At 41.0% G+C, this 12,138-nt stretch overlaps 1 protein-coding gene across 2 annotated transcripts; it reads left to right on the plus strand.

Moving 5' to 3' along the window:
- Nucleotides 1–2,650: 2,650 nt before the first annotated feature.
- On the plus strand, nucleotides 2,651–11,792 carry znf622 (zinc finger protein 622). Of its 2 annotated transcripts, none has more exons than XM_024419929.2 (8): nucleotides 2,651–2,801; nucleotides 3,388–3,451; nucleotides 3,629–4,210; nucleotides 4,411–4,692; nucleotides 5,751–5,913; nucleotides 6,184–6,299; nucleotides 9,738–9,881; nucleotides 10,337–11,792. In XM_024419929.2, the coding sequence occupies exons 2-8, from the start codon at nucleotides 3,400–3,402 to the stop codon at nucleotides 10,468–10,470; spliced, it is 1,473 nt and encodes a 490-aa protein (XP_024275697.1). In that variant the 5' UTR covers nucleotides 2,651–2,801; nucleotides 3,388–3,399; the 3' UTR covers nucleotides 10,471–11,792. The 2 variants fall into 2 exon arrangements, with proteins under 2 accessions (XP_024275697.1, XP_024275698.1); XM_024419930.2 differs by having other exon boundaries at nucleotides 4,414–4,692.
- Nucleotides 11,793–12,138: the final 346 nt, after the last annotated feature.

Here is a 12,138-nt window from a genome sequence, read left to right on the forward strand (position 1 = left end):
GTCTCAAATAAACTGGGGTTGAAAATACTCAGTTGGGATTCTACTAAACAAATATGTTCAGTTTTTCAGGGGAGCTGTGCCGAACAGCTTGCTGGTTATTACTCTGTCTATATTGTGATGCCTACATTTATTCCTGCATGTTATATTAATCCCAAAACAATACATGAATTTACTTTACATGTTGAATTTCAGCTGGAGAAACAAAACACCTTAACACATTTTTTTGCTTACCCTAGTGTGAAATAAAACCCCATTCCATACATGACTTTGAAATCGTAAGCTCTATGAAAACTGAATCTGATGAGCAGAATGTAAGTGGAGAGGTTTTACATCAAAATAAGCGAGGATACACTGAATTGGGTTTTGTCTGATGAGGCAAATTTTGGAGGGTTCAGGCACACCAATTGACAACAGACTTGCAGCACGCTTATAGGGAAGGGTTAATTCAACAAGCACAGCACGTACACAAATGGCTGAGAGAAAATGATGATAAAAAGATTGCGGGGGCTGTTTTGTTAGACTTCAGTGCAGCTTTTGACATTATCGCTCATAGTCTGCTGCTGGAAAAACATATGTTTAATGGTTTGATACCCCTGCTATATTGTGGATAAAGAGTTGTATGTCTAACATAAAACAGAGGGTGTTCTTTAATGGAAGCCTCTCCAACATAATTCAGGTAGAATCAGGAATTCCCTAGGGCAGCTGTTTAGGCCCTTTCATTTTTTTCAATCATTACTAATGACATGCCACTGGCTTTGAGTAAAGCCCATGTCTTGGTATGCGGATGACTCAATACCATACATGTCTGTTACAACAGAGACCAAAATGACTGAAACACTTAACAAAGACATGTAGTTAGTTTCAGAAAGGGTGGCTAGGAATACATTTGTCCGAATAAATAAATACAATTAAAAGCATTGTATTTGGGACAAATCATTCACTAAACCTTAAATATTGTAATGAATAATGTGGAAAGCTGGCAAGTTGTGGTGATTAAACTGCTTGGAGTAACCCTGGATTGTACTGTCATGGTCAAAACATATTGATACAACACTAGTTAAGATGGGGAGAAGTTTGTCCATAATAAAGCGATGCTCTGCCTTCATAGCAACACTATCAACAAGGCAGGTCCTACAGGCTCTAGTTTTATCACACCTGGACTACTGTTCAGTCGTGTGCTCAGATTCCACAAAGAGGGACTTAGGAAAATTGCAATTGGCTCAGAACAGGGCAGCACGGCTGGCCCTTAGATGTACACAGAGAGCAAACATTAATAATATGCATTTCCACCTCTCCTGGCTCAAAGTGGAGGAGAGATTGACTTCATCACTACATGTATTTTTGAGAGGTATCAAATCAAATCAAATCAAATTTTATTTGTCACATACACATGGTTAGCAGATGTTAATGCGAGTGTAGCGAAATGCTTGTGCTTCTAGTTCCGACAATGCAGTAATAACCAACAAGTAATCTAACTAACAATTCCAAAACTACTGTCTTATACACAGTGTAAGGGGATAAAGAATATGTACATAAAGATATATGAATGAGTGATGGTACAGAGCAGCATAGGCAAGATACAGTAGATGGTATCGAGTACAGTATATACATATGAGATGAGTATGTAAACAAAGTGGCATAGTTAAAGTGGCTAGTGATACATGTATTACATAAGGATGCAGTCGATGATATAGAGTACAGTATATACGTATGCATATGAGATGAATAATGTAGGGTAAGTAACATTATATAAGGTAGCATTGTTTAAAGTGGCAAGTGATATATTTACATCATTTCCCATCAATTCCCATTATTAAAGTGGCTGGAGTTGAGTCAGTGTCAGTGTCAGTGTGTTGGCAGCAGCCACTCAATGTTAGTGGTGGCTGTTTAACAGTCTGATGGCCTTGAGATAGAAGCTGTTTTTCAGTCTCTCGGTCCCAGCTTTGATGCACCTGTACTGACCTCGCCTTCTGGATGATAGCGGGGTGAACAGGCAGGCAGGTATTGACATGTTGAATGCACTGTCTGTCTAAACTACTGGCACATAGCTCGGACACCCATGCACCCCACAAGACATGCCGGTCTTCACAGTACCCAAGTCCAGAACAGACTATGGGAGGCGCGCAGTAAAAGACCAGCAATACTCCGTTTAATTCAGTTACCCATGAAATGACACCATATATGGATCCTACAGACCCTACTGAGTATTCCCTACAATACTTTTACTGTGCACTTACAATCATTTTTGCTCTATAAGCCAATATACATTATATTCAGGGGCTCCCAAGTGGCGCAGCAGTCTAAAGCACTGCACGCCAATTCCAGGCTGTATTACAACCGGCTGTGATTGGAAGTCCACATAATTGGCCCAGTATCATCTGGGTAAGGGTTTGGCTGGGGTAGGCCGTCATTGTAAATAATAATTTGTTCTTAACTGACTTGCCTAATTAAATAAAGGTTAATAAATATAAAAATATTTCATTTATAGTGATTTACATTGTGGGCATTTATTTGACCTGAGAACATGTTGTAAAACCCAAATGTAATGCAAATGTCACTTAAATATGAATCAGTGTTAATGTTTAGACATTATGTTTAATTTATCATGAATAAATACAGGGTTTTGAAACGTTTCTACTGTTACGTGGATTACTTTTATTTTGAAAATGTCCGAAATTCCATGACCTGGAAATACTTTTGTAGTGTCGCTGAAACCCACGTGTGGAGGAAGACAAGTTTGCAGTCGTTTGCATAAACACGTAGTTAGCTTCCAAATTTTCTTCAAGGAGGGCTTTGAATTGGTACGTGAACTGTGATTTTATTTGTCAAGTGTGTAAATTGTTTGTGATATCCTTTCTAACTAGAAGTTAACTGAAGTTTCAGACATCAAGCTTATTAGTGGCCAAATAGCTAGCTACCGGTTAGTCTAGCATTAGCACGTCATTGCTCACGTATAAATATGATTTCGCTAATGCTATCAAGCCAATGCCTTGCTGGCTGCGCTTGCCTAGTCAAAATATGTTCCATGACGTTATAAAAATGATATTGTCACCTGTAGCAAATCACATTTTAATTGTCACATGCTTCGTAAACAGGTGTGGAATAACAGTGAAATTCGTACGGGCCCGTCTCTACCAGTAACGTTAGCTAGCTAGTCAGCTAGAAAGGTGTAATTAAACGTTACAGCGATTTGTTTTTCATGAGAGATATATCTGGTTGGCAAAGTCCTGTTCATCCTACCAATACAAATTAAAAATGTTCATGCAGTGATAGCTGTTTGTATTCATGAAGCATAGCTAGCTAGTAAGCTACCACTGCATGTAGCTAGGTCTGTAGCTAACGTTAAACCTTACATTTGGGACTAACTACATACTTTTTGGTTCTCAGGTTGACTTTAGAATGAATATTCCCATTAACTACGACGACGAACCTGCCCCCACAAAAGTTCATGGTAAGTGGAAATATAGAGGTAACGTTAGTCTCGTATAGTCCAAAAGATGAATATATATCTGCAATGGTTACTATTGGTCAATGGTCATTTCAATAAATTATATAAAGCCATTGATTCTTGAAGAATAGTAACTATAGGGGAGCCACTGTCGGCTAATCTTCTTGTTTATCTTTCTAGCCACAACCATGTCCTCGTATACCTGCATCAGCTGTCGTGTGGCCTTCGCAGATGGTGAGGTCCAGCGTGCCCACTACAAAACCGACTGGCACCGTTACAACCTGAAACGCAAAGTTGCCGACATGCCCCCTGTGACTGCAGAGAACTTCCAGGAGCGTGTGCTGGCGCAACGGGCCGCCACCGAACAACAGGTGACTGGCGCCACTGTCAGTGAGGGCTGCACCACGTGCAACAAGAAGTTTTCCAGTTCCAATGCCTACCAGAACCACCTGCAGTCCCACAAGCACCAGCAGGCAGAGAAGCAGGCCTTGCTGGCAGCCCAGAAGAAAGTGGAGATGATGAATGAGAAAAACCTGGAGAAGGGCCTTGGGGACGACGGCAAGGTGGACCACAATGCCAAGAACGAAGCGCTACAACAGGCCCTAAAGCCGCCGCAACGGCCCAATCCGGAAAAGGCCCAGGCTTCAGGAGTGGAGAGGCCAGCAGCGGATAAGGCCAAGCCGGAGAAACCGCCCAGGCTGCAATGGTTTGAGGGGCAAGCGAAGAAGATGGAGGGAGAGGAATTGGCCACAGCAGAGGAAGGTATGATGTCTGACTCAAGTAGGCCTGAATTAACTTGTGTAGGATCTATCTGGATTGCATGAAGAGGTGGCCAAGAATGTGTTGACTTCTGTGAAGATGATTGTAATATCAAAACGCCATCCCTATTTGTCAGCGTTGCTGTGGTTGTCTTGGGTCTTCTGTCTGTCTCCATTGTCACTCAGTCAGTTTCTTTATTTCAGAAGAGTGGGAGGATGTGGATGGCGACAATGACATGGATGATGATGATGACTTCGAGGAAGATGCTGACGAAACCATGGAGCACGAGGAAGGGGATGGTGCTGCTTCGGCTTCCCCCCACCACACCGTTCTACCAGGGGCCATCCCCCCCACGGACTGTTTGTTCTGCCCCCACCACTCTCACTCACTCCTCAAAAACCTGGCTCACATGACAAAAGTGCACAGCTTCTTCCTGCCCGACCTGGAATTTCTAATCAACCTCAAGGGACTAATTTGCTACCTGGGTGAGTGGAAGTCCATAAGTGTCATCAGGTCCTCCATTGTTCTACCAAGAGTGGCTGAATATCTTTACACCGTTAGCTTGCTCGATTGGTTCATGCACCTTGTTTTGAAAGCATGTCCTTTTCTATAATCATGTCTTGCCTAGGGAAAATAACCTGTAGCTAGGGTCTAGAGTTTCTCTTCCGGGTTTTTAGACATGAAACTGAATGTTTTTCTGACCGCGTATTCCCTGTCTTCAAAGAGCAGCTTGGTTGAACCCCCTAGCAACAAAAAAATGAACACCTGTTGTCTGTCTTGACTTTTTTTTCATTTATTATTTTAGCCAGAGTCATGCTGAGACCAATTGACTCTTTTGCGAATCAGTCCTGCATGAACACATCAATAAACAGCAATTACACTATACATGCTGTATCATGTCCGGCTGTGATTGGGAGTCCCATAGGGCGGCGCACAATTGGCCCAGCATCATCCGGGTTTGGCCGGGGAACGCTTTCATTGTAAATCAAATTTTATTCTTAACTGACTTGCCTAGTTAAATAAAATAAAAATGTCTATATACACACATCAATTACACAATGCATGAAAAGCAAACACGATTGTATGAAACAAATGCTTTCTTCAGTAGAAAGGCCCTCTAACATCTCCCTGAATTGCCCTCGAGGCATCAACTACACAAACTTCAAGGCGTTTGAGATCATTTCATATGACGTCCAAAAAAAACTAAAAGCAGATTTACCTAACTGTGGTGATTGAAGGGAGAGTTGGCCTTCCCTGAGACTGGGTCTGGTAACTTATACGTCTGAAGGTAAACAATGAGGTAAGTTATGGCGGATGTCTATGCCATACCTTACCTTATTGTTAAGCTTCAGGAGGGGGTGATTTATCTACCTTAGTTGAATGCACTGAGTGTAAGTTGCTCTGGATAAGAATGTCTGCGAAATGTTTTTCATTTACATTTAGGTCAATCTAAACCTGAATCGGAGGAGTCTCTTGCGTCATTTCTCTGCTATTGAATGCTCACTCATAAATCTTAAACATACTCTTGTTCTTTGTGTTGCAGGAGAGAAAGTGGGCGCTGGTAAGGTGTGTCTGTGGTGTAACGAGAAAGGCCGCTCCTTTTACTCCACTGAGGCAGTACAGGGCCACATGACCGACAAAAGCCACTGCAAGCTCTTCACTGACGGAGATGCATCGCTGGAGTTTGCCGACTTCTACGACTTCAGGTAGATGTCAAATACCAGGGCTCCTATAGTCTAACCTTTTTCACACTACTGAGCTGAACCAAGCTGTACTGTGCTTGCCTGGTTCCAGCACTGTAGTTGCTGGAACTAGGCTGGAAAGGACAATATGAAGAAGAAAAATCAGAGCCAGCACAGAATTCAAGTATGCACCGTAGTAGGAAAGGGGGTCTTCTGCCCTTCACTTTTTATCTTTGATTGTAATTATATATTAGCAATTTCTCAAGTGGCCATTTTGTGAAATGTTGTTTGCAGGACAAGTTATCCTGACCGGAAAGAGGGAGATGATGCTGAGATGGAGGATGAAGAGTTGCCGGACGGGAAGAACATAGACTACGATGATGATACGCTGGAGCTCACCCTTCCCTCAGGTGAAATCAAATTATTTTCACATGCTTCGTAAACATCAGGTGTGGACTAAGAGTGACATGCTTACTCACGCGCCCTTCCCATCAATGCAGAATAAAAAAAATGAACACAGGGAATAAATAGGCAATGATAGCTTGGCTATATACAGTGCATTAGGAAAGTATTCAGACCCCTTGACCTTTCTCCACATTTTGTCACAAAGCCTTATTCTAAAATGGATTAAATCCTCTTTTTCCTTCAATCTACACACACTACCCCATGACAAAACAAAGTTTAATAAAATATCACAAGTATTTAGACCCTTTACTCAGTACTTTGTTGAAGCACCTTTTGCAGCAATTACAACCTTGAGTCTTCTTGGGTATGGTGCTACAAGCACACCTGTATTTGTGGAGTTCCCCCATTTCTTCTCAAGCTTGGTCAGGCTGGATAGGGAGGACTCTCCAGAAGACCTTATATAGACTGGTGTGTGCCTTTCCAAATCATGTCCAATCAATTGAATATACCACAGTAGGACTCCAATCAAGTTGTAGAAACATCTCAAGGATGGTCAATGGAGTTCAATTGAGTCTTATAGCAACATGCTGAATGCTTATGTAAATAAGGTAAATGTATTTTTGCCATTATGGTGTAGTTTGAGATTTTTATTTAATACATTTTAGAATACAGCTGTAATGTAACTTTTTCCACATTTTGTTAAGGGGTCTGTATACTTTCCGAATGCACTGTGTGTATATAATATATTATACACACACAGGCCAGGCAAAGTTTGGACACCTATTCATTTAAGGGGTTTTCTTTATTTTTACTATTTTATACATTGTAGAAAAATAGTGAAGACATCAAAACTATGAAGTAACACATTGAATCATGTGCTAACCAAATAAGTGTTAAACTAATCAAAATACATTTTAGATCTTTCAAAGTAGCCACCCTTTGCCTTTATGACAGCTTGCTCTTGGCATTCTTTCAACCAGCTTCACCTGGAATACTTTTCCAACAGTATTGAAGGAGCACTTGTTGGCTGCACTCTGTAGTCCAACTCATCCCAAACCATCTCAATTGGGTTGCAGCAATCCACCAATCAAGCCTTTATGGTGACGTGGCCAGACAGAAGCCACTCCTCAGTAAAAGGCACATGACAGCTTGCTTGGAGTATGCCAAGACACCTAAAGTCTCTAACAATAAAAAACAAGATTCTCTGGTCTGATGAAACCAAGATTGAACTCTTTGCCCTGAATGCCAAGCGTCACGTCTGAATGAAACCTGGCACATCCCTACGGTGAAGCATGGTGGTGGTGGCGGCAGCATGCTGTGGCAATGTATTTTTTCATCGTCATTCACTGGGAAACTAGTCAGGATTGTGGGAAAGATTAAAGGAGCAAAGGACAGATCTTTGATAACCTGCTCCAGAGCGCTCAGGACCTCAGACTGGGACGAAGGTTCACCTTTCAACAGGACAACGACCCTAAGCACACAGACAACGCAGAAGTGGCTTCAGGACAAGTCTCTGAATGTCCTTGAGTGGCCCAGCCAGAGCCTGGACTTGAACCCAATCGAACATCTCTGGAAACCTGAAAATAGCTTAATCCACCCCGACAGAGTTTGAGAGGATCTGCAGAGAAGAATGGGAGGAACTCTCCAATTACAAGTGTACAAGTGTAGCGTCACACTCAAGAATACTCAAGGCTGTAATCGCTGCCAAAGGTGCTTCAACAAAGTACTGAGTAAAGGGGCTGAATACTTTATGTAAATGTGATATTTCAGTTTTAAAAAATGTATGTTTAAAAATTTCTAAGCCTGTTTTTGCTTCATTATGGGTTATTGTGTGTAGCTTGAGGGGGGGTTATTTTATTCATTTTAGAATAAGGCTGTAACAATGTGGATAAGTCAAGGGGTCTGAATGTTTTCCTAATGCAGTGTGTGTAGGAGATACTGAATGCCATTTGTTGGGTTTGGAAATTTACCAGCGAATGTTTACGAGACATGCAAATGAACAGTTTTCATGCATGCTTGTCTGAAGGAAAAATGGTACTGGCTCTGGAGTAGCATACGTTGAGTCTGGAGTCGCTAGAGCAACTGTCCTTCTCGGTAAAGATGGGGGAAGAGCAGATGGGCTGAGAACAGAGGAGATAAAAAAACACAAATCAAGATTGCAGCTATACAGAACTAAACCAACGGTCTTTGACTTCTCAAACACAGCAGAAAGGTAACACTGATGCCCCGTCAATTTATTAATTCAGCCACTTAACATAGACGGCAAGTTAAATTTAGCAGTCGCGTTAACAGAGTTGAGGCAGGGGAAAGAACGCATAACAATTATCTTGCTGCGTTTTGTAAATGCAGATTTAAAATGCTTATTGTAATTTCTCCTCGTGCAACTGAAGCACAACATTTGCCTGATTCAATCTAAGCTGGGATAAGAATTCACGAACGGGCATTCTATCAGCAGACAGCGCTGACTTATGTGTAGTTACTTTTCTATGGTACTTTTCCAAGATTAACTTGGAGCAAAACATTAGGCAATGTAACTGGCTACTATCTTTCTAAACTCAGGACCTTGTCTTTCAAAGATAATTTGTAAAAATCCAAATAACTTCACAGATCTTCATTGTAAAGGGTTTAAACACTGTTTCCCATGCTTGTTCAATGAACCATGAACAATTAATGAACATGCACATGTGGAACGGCAGTTAAGACACTAACAGCTTACAGACGGTAGGCAATTAAGGTCACTGTTATGAAAACTTTGGACACTAAAGAGGCCTTTCTTCTGACTCTGAAAATCACAAAGAAAGACGCCCAGGGTCCCTGCTCATCTGCGTGAACGTGCCTTAGGCATGCTGCAAGGAGGCATGAGGTTATCTGCACATCTGCAGTCCTATGGTGGTCTGCTTGAAATATGTTGGCATTACAGACTGGGTCAGGGAGTAGTTTGAAATGTCTCTGAAGACACTTACCAGCTGGTCAGAGCATGCACTTGTACGCAGCCTGGTAGTATGCAGCCCGGCAACTAGGAGTGCCACCTCTTGATGAGCATTTTCTTGTTTGCTTATGAGTGCAGTCTTAGTGCCAGCATCGGTTTGTGGTAAATGGACAGCTACGAAAAATCTAGATTAACGCTCTTGCTAAATAGTACGGCCTACAGATTATCATGAAGTATTCAAACTCAGGGAACACTATGATGAATGTCTTGTAAATTTTGATTTCTGCTATCTGACCAAATGTACGCAAATTATGAACTGCCATTTGTCTTGAACCACTCTTAACATCTCTTTAGAATTAGATGAGCTGTCCTCAACTCCCTTTAGACCAGAGGTTTGCAATCTTATGCGCAAAGGGCCGGTGTATGTGCAGGCCACAGCCGTAACGTGCCGTATTAAACTTATCATCGCTTCCAACTAATACATATTTTCTTATCTCTCGCTGTTTTTCCTCAGGTGCTAAGATTGGCCACCGCTCTCTGATGCGATACTACAAGCAGCGTTTCGGCGCACCCAGGACTGTGGCGTTGGCCCACAACAGGAACGCAGTGGGTCGGGTACTCAGACAGTACAAGGCCCTGGGCTGGGGTGGAGACATGGGTAAGGGTCAACACTATACATCAACCATGATCCATGCAGGGTTGCCTCCTACACATTCACTACTTAACTCTATACTTGAGTGAACCTATACATTACTTAACACGTGCATAGAGAAATTAATAAGCCAGTCTATACATTAATTGAGCTTAATTTACAGATAATCCTGAGTTCACAATTTGATTTAGAGATGAACCAGTCTTTATTTAAACTCTCATTCAATACTTCAGTGTATACCTTTTTGTTCTACCCTTATGGAAACCAATGTGGTTTTGAGACTTCAATTTTCCACAATTAAAAATATCTTCCATTTTAATTTTAAATCCCCCATGTGACTATTTTGAAGGTGTTTGACCAAGGACGGTATGGAGCATGTGACCACAGCAGTAACATGCGAAAAGCTGAATACAATTAATTGACCAAACCCATTCACCATTCATTGCTTGTTTTCTGTCTAGGTAAAAACTCTTTCCATCAGAACCAGAAGGACATGAAGTTTGTCCAGAAGATGAAGTCAAGGTGGATGCTGAAGATAGGCATGGGCAACAACTCTAACAAACAGACCCACTTCAGGCTCCAAGTCATGTTCTAGTCCCTTGACAGAAAATGCAGCGTTAGATCCCCATATACATGACTCTCATATCATTGGACAGTCCCTAAACCTTTTACGGCTAATGTCTTTTGCATCGTTCAAAGATGTCTGTTGTAAACATTCAGCACTCGTTATATCTGCTGCATATTGCAAAGAACTTCACCATGACATAATTTTCAGAGCCGTTAATATTTGCTGGATATGTCATGTTCTATTCATGATCCGAGGTCCTATACAAAATACTGAGTTACTGGTTTGTATTTTGACAAATGGCTGTATATTTCACATCATGAAATTCTGACTTGGATAATTTTCTGTCTAATTCATGCAGTCATTCCAGCAAGTAATTGTTTATAAAATACAATTGAGGTTGAGTAATAAACATTAAGGAATCGTTATGTTTCACATTTGACAAATTTTAACTGATTCCATTGGTAAATATGACAATTTTATGCCCATTTGGTTGAGTTTATGGGTATTGGGATCAGTCACTTTGACAGGTTTTTGCCAGCAAAATTAATCAAACATATTGTTGCAAATTCAGGAGGAAGCCATGACCGTGATTATAACCCAGGTCCAGTGACTGTCAAGCCAACACCTTAACTGTTACGGCAGGAGGTCTCAAACTCTTAACACCTAACTACCTTGTTAAGGTCGCTCCAACATTTTTAGAAGTCAAAGGTATATTTCCCCAAAATTGGAAAATATAATTTGCTTCCTGATCTTGCAGTCGAAGGACAAGGAGAAACTGCAATCCACACTGGTTGTGTTTTAATACACAGAGCAAAAATAGAAAAGCAGTGTACAGTGTTGGTTTCATGTGCTGAAATAAAATATCCCAGAAATGTTCCATATACAAAAAAAATGTGTTTCTCAAATTTTGTGCACTTATTTGTTTTACATCCCTGTTGGTGACTAGTTGTTGCCAGATAATTTAATGTTAATTTCTCTACCATAAGCCGCCTCAAGTCATTTTAGAGAATTTGGCAGTACATCCACGCAGACGTGCTGATGTCAATGTTGTGAACAGTGCCCCATGTTGGCGGTCAGATTATGGTATGAGCAGGCATAAGCTACAGACAGCGAACACAGTTATATTTCAGCATTGGCATTTTCAATGCAAAGATACTGTGACACGATCCTGTGCCATCACCTCATGTTTCAGCATAATGCATGGCACAAAGGATCTGTACACAATTCTTGGAAGCTGAAAATGTAACTCAGTGAAATCGTTTGAAATAGTTTCCTGTTAAGTTTTATATTTTTGTTCAGTGTATAATGTTATTCCGATGCCCTAGAAAATAAAGGCAAATTTCCTTGAATCATTCAATGTTACATTACCATAGGCCCATTGTTTTTTCACAATGAAATTAGCCTGTTTTGTTTTAGCTATTATATGTTAAATCACTGATTTATAATTAAATAATATAGAAAATATTCCAGGAATCCTATGTTACATAATATATGGATGAGGAATTGATGTATGAACTGTTTTATTCCACAGAATTGCTTAAGATAACCAAACAGAAAATGGTAGAGAGGGTTTTGGAGCCATCGAATGAGTCCTGGTCTCAGATCGGAAACATAATCACCTCTTCAAATGGCAGGACAGAGACATCTTGTCATCAGTCCACGCAGCACTGAAACCTGTGGCTGACTTCACTAATG

The sequence above is a fragment of the Oncorhynchus tshawytscha genome, linkage group LG10, assembly GCF_018296145.1.
Source record: "Oncorhynchus tshawytscha isolate Ot180627B linkage group LG10, Otsh_v2.0, whole genome shotgun sequence".
Taxonomy (NCBI): Eukaryota; Metazoa; Chordata; class Actinopteri; order Salmoniformes; family Salmonidae; genus Oncorhynchus; species Oncorhynchus tshawytscha.